This window comes from Alligator mississippiensis, chromosome 8 (assembly GCF_030867095.1).
Source record: "Alligator mississippiensis isolate rAllMis1 chromosome 8, rAllMis1, whole genome shotgun sequence".
Taxonomy (NCBI): Eukaryota; Metazoa; Chordata; order Crocodylia; family Alligatoridae; genus Alligator; species Alligator mississippiensis.
Genome location: NC_081831.1, coordinates 152221 through 173096, shown reverse-complemented (window position 1 = coordinate 173096; position 20876 = coordinate 152221). Strand labels below are relative to the sequence as shown.

General features: G+C 40.5%; 1 protein-coding gene across 3 annotated transcripts in view; it reads right to left on the bottom strand.

The window, feature by feature from the left end:
- CSNK1D (casein kinase 1 delta) overlaps nucleotides 1-20876 on the bottom strand; it is a 44416-nt gene continuing 23540 nt past the window's right edge. For 2 of the 3 annotated variants that reach the window (XM_014598354.3, XM_019478277.2), the window contains exons 7-9: nucleotides 18223-18394; nucleotides 15007-15146; nucleotides 1-2238 (exon numbers count right to left, since the gene is read on the bottom strand). In XM_014598354.3, coding sequence (XP_014453840.1) covers nucleotides 2188-2238; nucleotides 15007-15146; nucleotides 18223-18394 — 363 coding nt within the window. In that variant the 3' untranslated portion in view covers nucleotides 1-2187. Of the gene's footprint in view, nucleotides 2239-4087; nucleotides 4153-15006; nucleotides 15147-18222; nucleotides 18395-20876 lie in introns of all 3 variants that reach the window. The other variant, XM_019478278.2, reaches the window with a different exon arrangement.

Here is a 20876-nt window from a genome sequence, read left to right as displayed (position 1 = left end):
AGAAGTCATTATGAATTTATTTACACAACTGTTTAAGTACACAAATACAGTGGTAGTACAAATGAGGTGTTCTGAGATATTGGTAACCAATACACAGGTTTAGAGAGACAGTTTAACTATAATCTGCAGGTGATGGGATTTAACGATCATGAAAGGGCAAGACTGCCCACAACCAGGTACATTTCTAGAAATTTGCAGTCACCTTTTAAGTATAGTACAGCAATTTAAGTGTTCCAGATACAGAGGGAAGGAAGAGGCTGCCTTTGTAAGTGTCTCTAACATTACATCATTAACCACAGATATTTACAAAGAAAGCACAGTGAAGTGTAGAACTGTACAAATGGTAGTGCACATGCCTACAGTACTCAAGTTACAGTAAAATGAGGAATGGATTGTTATGCAAAAATATCCACGGACCAGACCAATTTTTCCATTGCACTCCCCCAGTCACAAGATTCCCCCAGTATAGATCTAGAGTACACAAGCAGTTAAATAATGGTCTGAAATACCCAAAGAAAAAGGTGACTGACATTTAGCAGATGAATTTCTGGACAGGAAAAGGAGTTTGCAAAATTCTGGATCAATACAAAGATATTCCTAACAAAAACTGAGGGTCTTGGAAGCCATAAATTGATTAGTTTGCAACTGGCTTCCAAGTAGGATGCAATTTGATTTGTTGGTTTAAGCCAAAAAAGCCAAATCCCCTCCACACACAAATGTATTTTACCTTTGTTACAAAGATGGTAACTGACATTATTTTGCTCGAATGATGTGACTAATACTTCTACTACCATTCCGATTACTGTAAGGGAGAAACATATATTACTTTATGAAAATGTTCTACATTAAAAAACACAAGGATTTTTCCATATTCCTTAAAAGACATTTGCCAAAAGCACTTTATGTGCTTAGATTCACACAAAAACGGTCATAAAATAAATTGTTTCCAGCTAAAGACTAGTGATTCCAGATATACCCAAATTACTCTAGTATTAAAGAATTAAATACACACCCTAGTGTACTCAATCAGAATTTCACAGAAGGAGCATGCATTTATTTTTGTGTCTTGGCATTAAACAGGAGACTAGAATCACTTAAAAAAAAAATAAGGGAAAAAAAAGGTATATGGATGCGCTGAAGCAAATGTTGTGCAAATTCATTCTAACTGCGATGACAACATTCATTTTCTTTTACAACTCTCTCCAACTCAACCTCTCTCTCCCAAAAAACAAAACAAACCACCCCCCCAAAACCCCCCCACCCTAGATATTACCAAGAAGAAAGATGCACAACCCTCCCTCTCAAATAGAAGAGAGATGTGTGCCATGCTTTCAATGTTAAAGCTCCAAATTCTCCTTAAATATCAGAGCTCTTCACTCTCTTTATTCTTCATATTCTTCAGGGAAAAGTTACTACCACCACCTGTGCTGGAACTAGACACATATAATGTATGCTGCTCTCACTAATTATAGGATAGAAGAATAAAAATCAAAATTGCTTCTGTGCTTCATGGAAAATAAATTTGAAAAGGTGGAAGACAGAAAAAGCAAAATAATGTGTATTAAAAAAAATCAAACAAACAAAAAACAGGAGAAAACCCACAGCATGGGCCCATAAAAAATAAGTAAACAGTTTAAATAAAATCAGATGGCTTTAATTCATTTACATGTTCCCTGCCAGACTAAATTTTACAAGAAACTTCAAGTCATCATCTTGAATTCAGGATGGTTTATATTCTACATTTTTAAATCAGACAAAAGCAAGACAGAATTCTTTACAGAGAATTAAGCCAATAATTTTAGCAAAATGATACAAAAAATTCTCTTAAACTAAGTAAAAGTTTTATAGTTACAGTAGAATAATAAAAAGGGGTAAAGTCTGCCGCCTGTGGAGGGAGAACTGAAATGGCTATTCAATAACAGGCGGTTAACTCTGTAAACCATCTCTTCCTTTTCCAGCCCTGTTGCTACAGAGTTCACTTAAGGTCACTGGGTTTCTGGCAAAAGCGTCCTGTAATGGCAGCTGCTGGAGTCTCTGTCCATGTTCTTGTGAGTATCTTTTTGTAAGTGGCATGGAGAACTCCAACTGTAATGTTTCTGCTCTAGTTTGGGGTATTTTTGCTAGTAAAGCCATTGGTAATACAGGAGATCAGCCATGCATTATCTGCCCTCCATGGCAAAGTAATTTTCATCGGTGCACAGCAGACTGGAGAACACTGGGAGTCACCCGAGCAGGAATCTATCAGAACCAAAAAAAACCAGGATAATGTCAGCACAAGTCTTTTGATTTGCATGTAGACGGCTCTCTGGACAGCGTCTACCACTTGTAATGGCATTAGGGCATAAGACCATTTTAGAAGATTATTATTCCATTTCAGAATCTGTAGACCAACGGATATGTTGTTTTTCACACCCACCTGTATCTATAGGAAGTTATCTGCACTTTACCTGTGTATTAAAGGTTTTAAACAGGAAATGCACCATTTCAGTAAGGAAAGAGTTTGAAGAACAAGTCCATCAGAGCAAAAACATGCACACACAGGAAGGGATAAATCAGATTAAACCTCAGCCAAGCTCAAAAGAAAGAAAAAAAAAGAAAAAGAAAGAAGTGATAGGAATTCAAAGTTAAAAAAATCCCAAGTTGAATGATAAGTTTAACAATTCCTTCAAAAACAAAACAACAATCAATCCAAAACGAACAAACAATATCCCCTCAGAGCTGGCCGGTAATGGTGAGGGCATATTAATGACACTTCATATGATCATTTCCATAGCTGAAGCTTGCCTCAGTAACATGCTGCCCAAGGAAAGTGAGACACCCAGCAGAAGTTTCAGTTTGAGTGGCAGCAAAGGTCAAAGCAGCCAAGTCACTGTTTATCTGAGTCTTGAAGTCTTTAAGCAGCTACATGGTTTTTTGGCATGTCACAAAGGTCAATTACAACAGACAAGATCTTGATCACGCTTGATTCTTCAGGCCTTACTCATGCAAGCCTTCCACTGATTTCAATGGGAGTTTTGTTTGCGTGAGGCCTGATAATTGACTGTAGGGTCTCATTTACAGATAGCTTTGGATCTTACAAGCATCACGCAAGAAAGAAGCAGCTTGTGGAGTCAGCCAAGCACGCAAAACAGGAGGAGGAAATTAATTTAAATAAGAGGAGTTAGAGCAGGATTCTACACCCACTGAAGATGTAGGGTTAGTGCAAGCTGGAGTTTTACAGAGAAAGTGAAGCAGCAGTGTTACTTTGCATTTTCACAAGGAACAGAAAAGTCCACAGTCTTACTAATATAAAGCAAAGCAAAGAAGCTCCAAAAATAGTAAGAATCAGTGTTCTTCAATGCAGCAAGGTTCAAATAATGACCTGAACTTATTGCTGCCCAGATGTTTGAGCCAAAACAGAAATGGCTCAAAAGCTTGAAAACTGCACACAAAGGCCGAAATGACTTCTTCATGAATCACAGCCAAAGAATTTGAGTATCCAAGTCCCATTCTGCCCACCTCCAAGATGCTCACGTGCCACCTACACCAAAGCAAAGCTTATCTGAAAATGTTTTTTTATTCTCTGGCAGGTCATGAGTGTTGGGAAGAGAATTTAAAAACACTGAGAAATGACAACTGCTTTAAGTTTTTTCAACTCATGCAAAAAGAGAGCATCACTTCAGTAAAGCAGTTAATTTGCTCATCATAAATCATTAAGCTGCAAATTATAAAAATGAGTAATGTAATATTGAATAGATATCAGACTAGGAGCATTTCTGTGGAATGAGAAGTGGTTCTAGGAGAGATCTGATTCAGGGTTGCTTATATGGTTATTTTTATTCATAAAGTCCAACTAAATCATCCCCAAATCATACTTTGCAGGTAACTCCACTAAAGAACCTAAGCAGAACAGTAGTCACTAATTCATCCCTCAGAAAGATGGATACTTTTACATTCAGAAGAAAGCATAATGCCACATCAAGTACCTGGCATCTGTAGGACGCAGATAAAGTCTAGGATTCTACAGAAGCAGCAGTCAATCTAATGTTTCCACAGGTTTTAATCCCACCCCTCCAAAGACTCGGTGTTCTAATGAGAAGGGACTCACCCAGTGCTGCCTTCCAAGGAGGAGACGAGCAGCTACTTGCCATGGTGTTCGAAGGGAATGCTATTCTGAGATGGGGGGAAAAGACAGCCATTTGTAACAGTTCCACTGTCCAAATAGATAAAGATGACTAAAATGCCAACCTAAATTTGCAGTTGCAGCTACATACTTTTGAAGGTCCTTTGTTTCAGATCTATATAAGAAGTTTCTGTAGTAACGGATATTTTAAAAGGAACAAAAAAAAGCTCTTTAGAGAAAGCTGGTAAATTTCTGGGGTTGAAGAGCTACATAGAATATGATCTCTATGAAGATTAATGCATGAATAAAGGTTTGTTTCATAGTAGCTAGGGTCAGGAGGGACCTGAACAGATCATCTAGCCTGACCTTCTGCCACAGGCAGGAACGAATGCCGGGTTCACAAGACCCCAGCCAGGTGATCATCCAACCTCCTCTTGAATTTGCCCAAGGTAGGGGCGAGGACCACTTCCCTGGGAAGTTGGTTCCAGATTTTGGCCACCCTAACTGTAAAATATTGCCTTCTGATCTCTAGTTTATCAGGAGATGAAGAAAAAACTATTTCGAAAGTACTTTTGTTCCAGCTTCTGTCTTATCCTGGGAAAGTGGTACATTGCTTAGACCCTTTGCCACCGGTACTGGCCATTTTCCTTTGACAGAAAGACTTAGTCCCCTACTCCCATGTACAGTATAACAGTGCATCTGAATGCTTTTCCTTCCAACCAAGGAGAGAAATTTCAATCTACATTTGTATTAACAGGAGTCGTATATATGCTAGACCCTACAAGGTGCTGAGTACGTTGCATCTAAGGTGCTTTAAAAAAAAATTGCTAACTTGAAAGCATGAGTTGTTCCATTTAAGTAGTTTCTGTGAAAGCCCTAAATGAAGGTTACTCACCTGCAACCAGAGTTCAAGATAATCTCTGCACTCTCATATTCATGTGTTGATTGTGCAAGCTGAACAGGGTAAACCTTTCAGAAATAGTGCCCACTAGGGTGTTTATATCTCCCCTGTTGCTCCTCCACACACTGGAGGGCCTGGTCATAGGAGGAGCCATAGCACACTGACTGCTTAAGATCCACTGGCACTTCAGGTCCAACATTCATAAATGTATTCTCAGATTTTAAAGCAGAAGTGGCCATTATCTTATGTAGTCTAACCTCCTGCCCAACACAGGCCATGAAAATGTCACCCCATTGCCACTGAGTCCACTAATCTGCATTTGACTAAAGCAGAAGGTCTAGAGAGGCATCTAGCCCTGAGCTGAGGACATCAAGAAATGGAAAATCCCTTTGTAGTTGCTTCCAGTGGCTATTCACTTTCACTTAAATTGTGCCTCTGTCTATATTGAAGTTGTTTGGCTTTAACCTTTTAGCCACTAGTTCTTGTTCTGCTGTTATCTGCTGGATTTAAGAGCCCGTTACGCGCCCTGTATTTTCTCCCTGACAAGACACTGACACACTCATGCATCAAAAATCTAGAGATGATTTATTAGACTGAGCTCCAGGTTCTGGCAGTGTATGGTGTATTTGCCAACCTACAATCTCTGCCCCACCATCTAGTTTTCAACATCATGAAGAGCTGCCACCACAACTGGATGCAGTATTTCCTCAGTGCCCCAATACCATATACAGAGAGGAAAACTGCCTCCCTTCTATGTACTGTACACAACCTAGGATAGAATTAGTCTTTTTGCGCCATGGCATCCCATGGAATGTCATGTGAATATCAGCTGCACCCTTTGTCCCTGGATGTCGGACTTTGCATTTGGTTGGTTTTATTCACACACACGTGCACAAATGGACTGAGCTTAACAAGAAATCAAACCTGCTCTGCTGTGTATGGATGCCTGGTCCTCAACAATATTTACTAATGTGAAGATTTTTACATTTACTCTTTTATCATAAACATACATACCAGACAGCTTCTGGCTCAAACCCAATCTCTGCCTACCTCCACTAAACACCCCCCATTTGATGACTTCCCATTGACGAGTACGTAGAGAGCTGAAATTAGCCAGCTCTGAAGTAATACAACATGAGCTCAACTGACACACAGTGTTAGGCGACGTTTACTCACGAGAATGCCATGCAGGACTATGCCAAATGTCTTAAAATGCCAGGTATCTTTATCAACTAAATTTGTTTCCTCAAGGAATAAAACAAAATTTATTTGAGAAAACTTCTCTCTCTGTAAAGCTACGTTAACTTGTAGTGCTTGTATTCCCATTGTTTATTCACGGAAATCTGCACACTTTCCACAGACATCGGATGAGGTTAGAGGAAGAAGGTGGGCAGTAAGTGTGACTGTGCAGAGGTCATCTTTAGGAATTCTGGTTACAGATGGCCTTTGCACATGGGAGTTCAAAAACCAGCACCCCTCCCTCTGGAAGGTGCACAGAGGAGGACTGCACTACTGCTTTCCCAAACTGAACAAGTGGTCAGACCTAAAGAACAGTGTTCTGTGAAAGTATGAACTGAGCTCCAAGTGACAGATCTAGAGATCTCACAAGTGTGCTCCAAGCCCTTCTGAAGAAGGGACCAGAAGGGTATACAAAGCATTCAGAAAGCATTCTTTAGTTCTTCCACTGATAAGGGACAAATCCAATAGTTTCCTACATCCCTTAAGCCTACTGAAAACAGGCTTGGGTAACATTCTTAGCATCAAAATGAACGCACAGATTACTGTGCGCCCCCCCCCGCTCCAAAGTGAAATCAAAACTCAAAATTAAAATCCTGGCAATGTTATGGATTGTCAGTATGGAAGCCTGTAAGCCTCTTGCCAAAAAACATTATGTGAAAGGATGAAGAACCACTTTATCCTTACGAGAGACAATTACAAAACAGCTGTCTGAACAGAAGGGAAAAACACCGAAACATTCTCTCATGGGTTCAAACAGGTGCTCCGCGAGCTGAGGCTCCAGACAGGAAAAGATTCTCAGACTGGAGAGAAGTTCTTTATTCCCTCCAGGAATCTTTTATACAATTGTTGGATACAGACCAACTAGCACATAGGCAGAATTCACACAAACAGTGCCATGAGTGACACCTGCAAGTTATCCCAGGTACTACTGCTTTAGTTGATCCATCTGAAGAACTAAAAGATGCTCTTATGGAAAGGTTAGCAGCCAAGCGACCTTCAGCAATTCATATTTTTGGCTAGTTGTTTGATCTTCCAGCAGTGACTGTAAAGAAATGATTGCTGAAAACTGGAAACTCATATTTACATTTGGAGGGAAATTCCTGATACACTGCTGTATTTAAACTAAATATTTCTCACTGGCTACAATTTAGGACTGGCAGGATAACCATCTGTAATAGCTTGTGCCTGAGGGTATCTTGTGATTTGAAAGATAAGCATTCTAGAGTTTTCAAAACATTAAGCAGGGTCCCCAGTTGGATGTCATAATAAGATGGTGGATAAAAGTATGAAATCAAGGTTCAGTACAACAAGGACTTAGATCAAATCAGTATTTTCTCAACTCATCTTTCTTGTTTTGTTTTGGGTTTTTTTTTGTTATTTCCCTGAAGTATTAATACGTGCCCTGGAGGAAGTTCATGCATTTCCAAGGAGGTCCGCCTGGCTATACAAGTAGTTAAGTCCCAAGCTGCTGGAGAGAAGCTACAGAAAAGATCTCGCCAAACTAAGGAGCAGGCAAAAAAGAAAAGGCAGAGAAACTTAAATGTCAACAAGTGCAAGGTAATGCACCTGCGGAAAAATAACCTTAACTACATGTACACAATGCTGGGTTTTGAACTAGTTGTTACAATTCAGGAAAGAGACCTGTCATCCTCCTTTTTTACTCAGCCTTGATGAGGCTGCAGCTGGAGTACTGCATCCAATTCTGGGCTCCACAATTTAGGAAGGATGTGGAGAAGCTTGAAAGAATCCAGAAGAGAGCAACACACATAATCAAAGGGCAAGAGAACAGGCCTTATGAAGACAGGCTGCAAACCATGGGACTCTTCAGCCTGGAGAAGCGAAGGCTCGGGGTGACTTGATGGCAACCTGTAAGTACATAAGGGGTGCGCATCAGGATCCGGGGGAACATCTGTTCACCAGAGCACCCCAGGGGATCCAATGGTCACAACCTCCTGCGAGACGAATTTAGCCTGGACATAAGGAAAAACTCCTTTACTGTTTGAGCCACCAAGGTCTGGAACAGACCTCTCCCCCAGAGGTGGTGCAAGCACCTACTCTGGACACTTTGAAGAAACATTTGAATGCCTACCTTGCTGGGATCCTTTCAACCCAGCTGACTTCCTACCCTTTGGGCAGAGGGCTGGACTCAATGATCTTCTGAGGTCCCTTCCAACCCTAATGTCTATGAAATTTGTGAATACCGCGTGCAGTTCTGATCCCCACATCTCAAAAACGACACTGTAGAATTAGAAAAGGTAAAGAGAAGGGCAACCAAAATTATCAGAAGCCTGGAGCAGTTGCCACAGCAGGAGAGACTACAAAAAGACTAGGTCTCTTCTGTAAAGAAAGGAGAAGGCTGAAGGGGGATATGACAAAGGTCTATAAAATCACAAAGGGTATGGAGCAAGCAAACAGGGGACTGCTGTTCACAGAGTCACAGAATATTAGAATGGGGGGAGGGAGGGATCTGGTGAAATCAGTAGGTGATAGGTTTAAAAGTAATGAGAGAAAAGTTTTTTATGCAACACACAGTTACCTTGTGGAATTCCTTGCCACAAGACAGGACAGGATGGGATACAGGGCTAAATGGGCCACTGGACTACCTAATATGGCACTTCTTATGTTCTTATGAGACAATGGTTTAAGCACTGTACAATTTCTTTCCCACAGCAGTAAGAGGAACCAGCTCTGTTGTCTTTTTTTTTTTAAGCTTCCCTTCCATTTCTTGTACAAACTAAGGGATCTGGTGTTCTCCTTGCTGCAACAAAGACTGATCTGAATGTGGGAGTTTCATGGGCTTAACATGAAGCTGAGCTACCATTATATTTATAAAGACTGCAGCTACCAATGGTTTTAGGAAAACAACAGACATTGTACTAGCTAAGTCAAAGTTGATGCCTCTTACCGCTGACCCTGCATGCAGAGTACAGATTCGTATTACATCCTCCACCCTTCAAGGTATGCTCTTTTCATGGATCAGCTTGTTCAGAAGAAACAAATACCTGTGAGGCCATGGATGTTTTGTTGACTGGAATCTTTGGATTTCAGCCAAGAATACTTGCATTGGAGCCTCGCTATGCTTTTTAAATCCATTAAGGGTCAGAACAGAAGCCGGCTGTCCAGTACTTATGAATCCTTTGACTCTGAGCCAAAATGTTTATTAGCAAGAGCTCCCTGCAAAAACAATGCTTTGAGTTGAGGGTGATTCTCCTATCTCTGGCAGCTACTGTCCTCCACATGGAGCCTCAAGATGAAGAAACAACTTTCCTCCAGGCAAGCCAAAGGTGCTCCTGTGATTATGACACTGACATGATAGAATAGCAAGAGGCACATCGCTTTAAAGCCAATTTCTAAGTCATTGCTGACTAAGGTTTGTGCCAGGAAGCTAAAATCCCTAGTGAAAGAAAAAGTAAATACAGCAAAATAATGTGTTAAAGAGTAGTCTAATGAAAAAGCATTGGAAATGATCCCTTCCATTGAATCCAGGCTGGAAAACCCAGTGAGGTTCCTGACCCATCTGTAATCACGATTGAAAGGAACTCCGGCGAGTGCTTTCCCACGCACTCTAAATGCCTGGAGCAGAGAGGGTAAAATGGAGTGGAGAGGTATGCCCAGCTGGCATATGATACATTGTTAATGCACTCCATCCCACAGGGCAACTCCCTACCTATGCCCAGAAACCCTGACCTCCTACCCCTGAAACAGAACTAATATTAAGCTGGCAATACCCATTAAGAAACTCTTGATCAGTAAAATATGCCTTTCAAAAGCTCACCAGTCAAGTTTATTTCATCTGCGTAAAAGGATTGCTTCTGATGTACAATGAAACGTGAAAAAAAATCTCCTTCAGTTTGCTGGATTTAAAACTGTTAAGAAACAAAATGCTTTGAGCTAAGATACAAACCAATAATAACATTCAGAAACCTATCTATATAATGCCAGTGTGAATAAAATACCATATGTTTTATTAGTGATGCTGAAAAGGTAATTTTGGTTGGCAATGCCAGCTCAAGTAGGGAGCGTGGCATTTTCATTTATGAGCAGCAGCCTCAGAACACAGATTAAACATTAAGTAAATGCTTTGAAAATCATCTTGTGCCTGACATTACCAAAGAGGAAAATGAAGCAAATGTGGATGGTCTAAGACATTCACCTTCTTTGCTAATATGTTAGTATTTATTTTATCTAAAAGTATTCTTTACTCCACTTGTTCTTGCAATCTGCCCTGTTTTACATTAAAGAAGTACGAGTCAAATCTGAAATATGAGACGGTGCTTAGAAAGCCCTGACAACAATGACATTCAATATAAATTAAAGATTTAAAATAAGGGGAAATGTTTTAAAGTATACAATAAACTAAGAAACAATTTACAGGCTGAGAAGCATCAAGACTTCAAAGCGGAATTTGAGATCGCTGCTCAGCTACAACAGTATAAAAATGTATCCCTCCTTTCAGTACTCCCCTTGGTCCCAAGCCACTTAAGGCACCAAGCCTAGCCAGACCTGCAAGGTGTCCCAACTGCTCAAAGGGATTACCGTATTTGCCTGAATCCAAGCTAACTTTGAATTTAAGATGACCCCGCCCCCGAATAAGACTCTTGACATGGGAAGTTGTAATAAATTCGTAAGATTTCCATGCCTAGAATTTGATGATTGAAGGGTTGTCTTAAATTCATATGTGCTCCTCTCCGTTACTGCAGGGGAGAAAGCAGCAGCAAGGGGGCAGGTGGTGGATGGGGGAGTCAAGCAGCTTAATGCCCATCCTTTGTTCCCCTTACCAACTGCCTCTCCCTATGCCCTGCAGCACCTACCTTCCTGCTGCCAGTTACCTTCAGTCATGGTTATCTGATCTCTGCTGGCCACACAGCAGTAGCTGCAGTGGTAGCAGCTGGAGCTGGGACCAGAGCTGCTGCCACCATAACCAATGAGGCTGAAGCTAAACCCATGACAGGTGGTCAATAGTGGCAAGGGACCAAAGCTGCAGCTTTAACTCTGATCCTGAGCCTGCCCCAAACCTTATACTTGGGGGAGATTCCCCCCTCCCCACCCCATGCTGAATGGCTGGGAGGAAACACTACTTGTCTCAGATTCAACTAAGGAAGATACTTGGCTAAGAATCCTTATTTCTTATAACTGAATGCAATATACTGAAGTCCTACAAGATATAGCAGTTGTCTGTGCAATAGTCCTTATACATCAGTAAAGAAAATGTTCAAAAAAATGCCTGCAGTCATGAGCGAAACAGCCAGCAGTTATAACCAACACTCTTCATATCTGGAACGAAGTACTGAATCATACCAGACAATGGCAAAAACCTCTCTTACCACAAGTTTATTACTTCATCAGAAGCAAGATATACCCACTTGGAAGGAGATAAAAATAGAGCACTACTTACAGCAATTATTCTCCAACAATGGCTTGCTCTTATTCAGGTTACTACAAAAACAATTCTAACAAATTGCTTGAGTTGAGCCTGGAGTGTATGTGCTGAAATGCTGCTTTCAGCACAAAAATCAGACCATTTCCCTTTATCATCAGAGGTCCCCAAATTAACTCTCAATCATTAAATTTTGATTGACCATTTCTATGACCAGCTATAATAAAATACATTGCATGTGTGCTATTTGTAGTTAAAGATATGACCATGTACTTTACCTGCCATTCATTACCTCAGTCCCATCTTATCCAAAACTGACTTTCCAGAAAGTGTTCTTTCCATAAGTCACTATTTACTAAAGAAACATTCCCACACTTCTCCCCTTTAAAATTAAAAAATGCACGGAGGCCTATGACATCCATAAAATAATCCCAAATTACTCATAGGTTTAAACATCAAGTGGAGTGCCCCAAGGGTTGGTCCTAGGGCTGTTTTTGTTCAAAATCTTCATAAATGATTTGGAAGATGGGATGGATTGCACCCTCAGCAAACTTGCAGGTGACACCAAGCTGGAGGGTGTAGCAGATACACTGGAAGGTAGGGCTAAGATTCAGAGAGACCTAGACAAATTGGAGGACTGGGCCAAAAGAAATCTCATGAGGTTCAACAAGGACAAGTGCAAAGTTCTGCACTTGGGACAGAAGAATACCTACAGGCTGGGGACTGACTTGGTTAAGCAGCAGCTCTGCAGAAAAGGGATCTGGGGTTTACAGTGGACATAAGCCAGATATGAGTCAGCCGCATGCCCTTGTTGCCAGAAAGGCTAATGGCACCCTGGGCTACATTAGTAGGACACCTACCAACAGATCAAGGGAAGTAATTATTTCGCTCTATTCGGCACTAAGGAGGCCACATCTGGAGTCCTGTGTCCAGTTGTGGGCCCCCCACTACAGAAAGCATGTGGACAAGTTGGAGAGTCCAGCAGAGGGCAACAAAAATGGTTCGAGGGCTGGAGGACAGAACTTGTGAGGAGAGGCTGAGGGAACTGGGCTTATTTAGTTTGGAGAAGACAGAGGGGATTTGATAGCAGCCTTTACCTACCTGAAGTGTGGATCCACAGAGAATGGAGCTGGGCTGTTCTCAGTGGTGAGAGATGACAGAACAAGAAGCAATGGGCTCAAGTTGCAGTAAGGGAGATTTATGTTGGATATTAGGAAAAACTTGCTCACTAGGAGGGTGGTGAAGCACTGGAACAAGTTACCTAGAGAGGTGGCAGAATCTCCATCCTTGGAGGTTTTTAAGGCCTGGCTTGACAAAACCTTGGCTGGGATGATGTAGTTGAGGCTGGTGCTGCTTTGAGCAGGGAGGGGGCTGGACTAGATGCGACTTTCTGAGGTCCCTTCCAGCCCTCGTCTGCGATTCTACCTGTATTTTGCACCTTAAAGCTGAGCAAGGGGAGCATTCGGAGCTTTCCACAATACATGCTTCTAGAGATGGACAGTTTTGAGGTAGGAATTAAGTTATAATGTGTGTGTCTGAAGTTCTTTTTGTCATTTGAAAGGTTTAAAAAAATCTGTCCCACATCAAGCTGTGGGAGCGATGGCACCGAAGGACTTCAGGGAGATGGATGAAGAAGGCTGGGTTCTGTAGCTAGCCAAGAGGAATGCCCTCTCACTCAGTACAGAAAATGGACAGTGTGGATTGAATGAAGCTGGATGCACAGCATCTTGCCTCATTCAGCAGCAGTAGTATGCCTTCCGAGATCTCTAATGCATCAGCAGCCTTGATTTCCTGTCTGTAATGAGTCACCATGCCCTGCACTGACTAAATGATTCCCTTAATTCTACACACCCTCCCTCAGCTTCTTTGGAAAACTTCCCCACTGCACCAGCATCATTTTGATCTGAAAACATGGCCTAGACCTAATGCAGAAGAGGAAAACAAGTGAGTGGAAAGTTATGTAAGAAACTGAAAGACCAAATAAGCTAAAATGTTTTGGATTCTGTTAGCTCTGAAATTTTCTATTTTCTTCTACAAATAGAGAATGCTCTATTAATTTATAAGCTTTTCACTAGCAATCACTACTACAGTATGAGTATTTATAGTACAACCCACTGCCATGTCACATGTTTCAATTTAGTTGCTCAAGGTAGGTTAGACAAATTTCAACTATGTTTAAAAACAACTTCTATATACACCGCACAGGAAAAAAATGGCAATAACTGCTTTACAAAAGCAAATATTGTCACTAAATAACAAGCTGTACACTCTGGCAAAAAAAGGCTACTGCAAAATTAATTTTACAAAATGAGAAACAATCCTGTCAGTATGTCGTACATCATTAATACCAGTGTAGCTTCTCTCGTCAAAAAAGGATTAAAAAATATCAGTTTGCTTCCGAGAAATACATGCATAGAAAGAAGCAAGAATTTATACCAAATGTTTAAAGCTCATGGGGAAGAACATTTAGCTTTTTACACTTATAAAAAAGGATCTACAAGAACCAGAGGGTAAAGGGAAAAAAAAAAAAGTCACAAGCTGATAAGTATTTGATAACATGTTAAAAAGCTTCTACCTACTCACAGATCAAAGCAGGAAGAAAGTAATGAAAGAACAAAGAAAAAACAGATGTGGAATAGGAAATTAGGAGCACATAAAAGGAAGAGTGTAACATAGTCTAAGGGTAGCTTTACTAACTGTATTTTGTCACTATATTTTCACCTCACAGTTGCAGAAATTGCAATTTCTTCAATATTACACCCTCTCAAAAGTTAAAAAAAGAACTAGCAAGAATTGCCAAAAACTTAATTTATACAAGACTTCTGAAATCTGCAGTTAAAATGATCAAGATAGGGATCTCTAAGATTTTGAATACTACAGTGCCCTGTAACATCTGCTCTACAATGCAAGTCCAGTACATTCTTTTCTGAATGATTTAGGGAGGCAAAATATTTAGCTTATGATCCTGCAATTAGCATGCATAACTGCTTGGATTCACTGAAATATGTGGTAAGATGCGTATAGTACAAACTGCCCTGGAAGCAAAAATCCTCAACCTGGAGGAACAGAAAGGAGTGAAAGAAAGAAAAAAAAAAAGCTGGCCCTTGCTTGGTTTTCTGGGGATCTGTATGACGCCTTGTTACCTGTTCAAGTGAAACTGTTACGCAGGCCACCTAACTGGAGCCTTCACTGAGGCCAGTGTTAACGTTTCCTAAGATGCTTCCAAAAAGCTGAAAGAGACAGGAATTACGTATCTAGAAACGTTTCTAAAAGGAAGAGAACACTCTTCAACATGAAAGCCCATTAATTAGTTAGTAAGCCAATGCAGCTTCACAGCCTGATCAAATCGCCCACCCTTTTCCAAAAAAAACAACATCTGTTCTATACCTGTGAAGTCGACATGCGAGAGGTATCTTGTCGGCCTGTTAAGTCGGATGAAGAGATATTGACAGGGGCACCACGATGCAATCTCATACTCACTTTCCTTTCTCGCTCCATTCCAGACACTGGACGAGGAGAGGTGTTAGCTGTGAAAAAAAGTGTCAGAATTCTTGAAATGCACAAATAGACAGCATTAAAAAAGTGGTCACTTACCCAAAATAATGCAGATTCCTCTACAGAAGAATTATATTGCCTCTAGAAAGACAGACTGTGGAGGTCATGCGCCTAATAAGACAGCCACAGGACCTTTTTAAATAGTAACTATCAATTAATGGACTAGAATTTCTTCCAGACCTCTGCTGAGCATGTAAAGGATATGGAAACCCTTTTAACTCCAGCTGAGGATCTGGACCCTCAAATGCAAAAGGTCAGGAAGTTTCCAGCCTGGAAAACACAGCTATGTAAAGACTTTGTTTTAATAAAAGGTGTCATGGGGAAAAGACAAACTTGTAGGTCCCTTTTGTAGAGAGACAGTAAATAGAAACAGCAGCTAATTCAACTGTGTACTCAGCGATCACACTGAAGGGAGAAGGAAAATGTTTAAGACAGGTTGAACACACAAAAACCACACTGAAAACTTTTACTTTAGGTAAATCTTTTAAAACTTATTCTATTTAGCAAATGAGTCTAACAGGATCTCCTTGATCCCTTCAGATACATAAACATGTCCAGCCTGGAAATCCATTGGCTATCCTGTCAAGTAAGGAGACTAGGGGTCTAGATGCTGGTTTCCTGAGGCAACAAGCCTGTCTTTCACAATGGGGTAGGAAGTAAACAAATGATCTTTAAAGAGATCCAGAAACTCGGATTTAACCAGATGTGCCATGTTCAGGCTGACATGACTAAGATCATTCTGGGTTTCTTCTGCCAAACCTCCAATACTCCAAGGAAAAGTAGAAAGGGAAGTGAGATGTAGAAGTAGCAATCTCCTTTCAGTCTAAATAAAAAGATGTCTGTGTACACATAATGGATCTCTGCCTGCTGAGGATACCAACTTAGGTTGTCCATTTTTTAAATGCATCTATCACAATTAGATCAGATATGTTTTGAATCGACTATTCCCACAGACTGACCACCACTTCACAAAGTAGCATAATTACACCACAGATCAATGGAAGATAGATTTATGAGGCACAGCCAACCAAATGGTCCTTGACTCCAGCAAATGTGTGAAGATACTATTTCTAAGGCTCTCAGAGGGCACATATAAATCCAATGCCACCAGCCAGATCTGCCATTTTGCCCACCCCTGTTCTAAGGCCATCCTAGTTAAACCGTTGGTAAGTATTTATCATACATTCTTCACTTAATTGGGAAGAGGGTCTTTACAATCAACCCCTTTCATTAACATATAGCCGCCCATCAGGTTGTGGATTGATAAGTGTCATTAATCATTGTATATCTATGATTGTAAACCTGGAGGAAGTGCGGAATAATGGGCCTAAGATGCTGGAAAGCCTGAGCAAGAGCTCAGGGTCACTGGGTCTGGTCTACACCTATCCTCCCACGCTTAAGTATTTTTTTTAATTATTATTATTTCTATTGCCTGATCTGGATGCTAGTAAAGTTATGTTTAGCTTTTTAATAAAAAGATTCTCTCAAAAGAAGACAGGTGTGCTCCCTCTTTATTCCAGGGCCCCACCCAACAGAGCAGGTTCCCTTTATCCCAATATGGGAATAGAGACATTCCATACAATAATAGTACACAAAACAAACGCTGACCTAGAGGAAGCAGATTACATCCGTAACTTATAATTATGAATGTCAGTGACCTATTACTCATTTGTAGAGCTTCTTGCTACAGGATGCTGATAGGGCCAAATACTTCACATTATTCAAGAAGGGACTGAGCATTTATAGGGATAAGAATGATATCTAGAGTCATGGGCAATACAGTTAGGAAGAGATATAGGTGCAAAGAAAAATAATTCACGTTTCAGGGTCTGACCCAAGTTCCAATGAATGAGGAATTAGAATGAGACCTTTTTTTGCCTTTTTTTTTTTTTTTTTTTAGGGGCGGGAAAATGGGGCAATTATCTCATATCTGTCACATCCGCTGAATCCCCTTGATCCTTTCTATGAAGCATTTGGTACTGGATCATAGTTTGGGACAAGATAATGGACCAGGCGGACCACAATTCTTATCCAGTATTTCACTTCCTACATCCTTAATTCCAAGCAAGGCCCAATGTGACCTAGAAGCTTCCAAAATATAACGAATAACATTATTATACACACATAGAGACACACACACTTTTTATTTTTTATAGATATATTTCAGCTTAAAGTTGACAATTACACTTGTAAGCCTGACACACAGAAAACAAGCAGCTGGTTCTAGCAGCACCTAGAACCCGAGAGAGTTCTGCACTGGCCTCAAACTGATGGTAAAGAAGGCTCAATGGGGCTAATGCCACAAAAGAAACTGATTCCTGATCAGAATAACCAAAAGCTGGTATGAAACTAAGTTAGTCACACATGAGAAGGTCACACGTGTCTTTGGTGGCTATTTCAGCACGACACAGTGCTTTGCAATTTTATTTGCTTGTGACTATGGTGAGGTGCAATAAAAGATTAAAATCTCCAATATCAATAACCAGACAGTCATTTAAGCCTTTAAGAGGGCTAAAAACAGATCAGTCCTATCAGTCCTTATGTTATCTCTCACATAAAATAATAAAAAATAATCATTCTATTAAAAAGGCAAAAATTACACTAAAACCACTATTAGGGAAATGCTCTATTTTTTTTACAAGTTTGAAATTGGGACTCAACAAAACACTTATACAACTGATTTTAACGCCCTAAGAATATGTAAGTTACCCTGGGGAAAAAAAAAAGATGGGGGAGAGGAGTAGGCAGAAATGTTGAAAAATATGCAGTTAAACACAGTAAGAAATTCTGACTCAAGATCAAATCAGATTGGCCTGTAGCATGACTAGCACAGTGCACAGAAGAAAAGAAAAACCTGGTTTGGTTATTTAGAAAAAAGCATTTACAAAAAACGTGTAAAATCTCTCTGGTTCTGTTTATTCACTCAAGCTGATTTAAAAAAAATGGCCAAGTGCTGCATTTCAATTTCCAATAACCAGGAAGCAGCAGAGCAACAGAACAGAGGAATCTCCCAAACCTGCTTTTTTTGCCATGAAGTTTATTACTTACCAGTATGTGAGGTTGGAGTAAGAGGAGTGGGAGGAGCCACATCTTGCGTTCCTCTCAGCCTACCAGAAGCTGTGGAAGGTAAGCCACGAACTGCTGGATTTCGTGCATGTCTCATTCTTTCCTCTCGTTCCCTTCGCTCCCGTTCAGCATCCTCAGCAGCTCTGCTTGCACCCTAGGGCATGAGACGAGTAAGCCACAAGAGAAACTACTAAGCTTATTACTCCTGTCTCACATACTAGTGCAAGAGCAGTAATTCTCAACCATAGTGTTGAGGCACACCTTGGGAGCCTTTCAAGGGTGATGCAGGGTACCCTTAATGTTAACACTTAAATGTGCAAATACAATACACAAGATAAACCTCCCCAGAGACTTCAGATATAAATTCATAGTTCTAAAAACACCCTGCGCCCTTCTGTGATATGAGCAATGTGCAACAGAAGAACTGTTATATTACATTTTTCTATAGTAAAAAAAAAAAGTGCAAAACTAAGAGCTGGCATCTTCTGAGGGGTGCGTTAAATCGAATGAGGTTAAGCAGCACTGTGCTAGAGCCTAAGAGTGCCTATAAATGAGTGTGGAGGCTGCTCTGATGTGCTACAATTCTAGTGTGTCAGAGCATGGCAATTGCTGTGCTCCAGCAGTCTCCTGAGTCTCATGCATCAGTGTCCCTCCCTGTGTTTAAAAATGGCAGGAGGGGCACTTGAACAAAAGCTTGTTCAATGAGCTTTAGTAAGAATGGCGGCAGGGGCACTTGAAAACACAGGGACAGCGATACAGGAGATGCGGCAGCACTTTAATAGAGCGGCTCTTGGAGCCTCTGTAAATAAAGTGCTGCCCCCTCCCCCTCAGAGCACATGTAAAAGTGCCCTAAGAGCTCTTCTGAGTGTAAAATAACATCAATTATTTTGTTATAGGTTTTCTAAAGTTTCATTAAAACAAAAAAAAGTGTTTAAAATGAATCTGATGTTGTGTTAATAAAGACTTGGAAATGTTAATAACATGCAAATCTCGGTTATCTACCATCATCATGGCACATGGGTAACGCAATTCTAAAAATGACTATCACTCTCTTCCAAGAGACTCATACACTGACTACATAGCCTTGGGACTGGCTTTGAATAAAAATGATCATTTAAATAATTAAGCTAGATGTTTTTTGTATAGCAGATTCTGAATGATGTGTATATCTGGGTGGTTCACAACCATCCTGGTTTGCAGACGATTGCCAAATTAAAGATGAGCTGCTTAGCTGGTGCAACAGCTTTTGTTTCAAAGGGCACTGCTCTGATCAGCTGGAGCTCACCAGTTGCCCCACACAGCTGTTTGTTGTGGCCAGGTAAGGTCCCAGATAGTTTGCAAACACGCATCCTTGTAGGGGGTTCAATATTTGGATTCACTCTAGCAGATCACAAGAGGTGGAAGTTTCATAGGAGAAGGCATTTTAAAGAATTTCCTTCCCTCTGAAGAATATTACAAGAATATTACAATCTAGCTGACCTTAGCCACTGCAGACTGGACAGTGTGGGAGAGCAAGTTCTAGATCACCAGTTCCCTAGCGATTCAAGGCTCATAGGAATCAGCACCTGAAGTTGCACTGGAAAGCTATCCCATACTGTGGATCTCTGGTATAATATGCTTTTAGCAAATAACTGCTCAAGTACTTTGTTCTGCATGCCCTGGATCTGCTGGATGCTTATGTATAAAACTGGAAAGTAAAAAGCATTGCAATAATCTAGTTTTGAACCAAAAAGCACAGAATACACATAGGGTGGTATCTGACAAACAGTTAGTTCAAGCTATTGCCAACTGCACAAATATCCAGGAGTTCACTGACTGAGCAACTGAGATTCTCTCTGATAGCTGAGCTAGCCACAACTTTGGATCCCCTTGAACCTATAGCAATTCTTTCTTCTCTACTGCATCAACTTTTGTTACTTTGTATAAAACTTTATTCCACACCTTTTGTTCTTGTAGCTACTACCAAGGGCATGTGAGGCTTTGGATACATATTAGCGGCAATTCCCTGGTTCTCTGCTTTGCTCAAGAGCGTATTTATAAATCATTTTATTTTGAACATTGTCTCCTATGCGTACAATCTCATTTTTGAGCTGATCTACAAGGCCACTATTCTCTCTGCAGTTAAATTCTTTCTACAAGTTCTGCTTGTTAAAGGGTACCTAAATAAACTAGCATGCCAAAAATCTTCAGCTTATTTACTACACTTGCACATTAACACTTTTTGTGTTGAAGGATGAGAGGAAGGAACAGAAGAATCCAGAACTCGGAACCACAAGAATTACTCTGAGCAAAACCCCCGACAGTTGAATAGTGAAGGATAAATTATTTAGTGCATCACGCTTAAAGCATAATTGCATGACAAGACAAATGCCAATCACTGCCCTCCCCTAAACTCCTCGATCACTTGACTTGTTTTACCCTTCCTTGTTTTTTTTTTAAACTATCAGCTTTTTCAGTACAAGATCTGTGGCTTTCTATACATGGGAAGGCACCCAGGACAGGGGCCAATGCAATAGGAAGATTAATAGTTAATTGCTTTTGTTAATGTTCTATAAATTGAGTTAGTTTGCATTCTCTGAAGCGAAGCAAGTTTTTCCATAAACTACTGTTGATCTCAGATCCTTCATATCATTAAA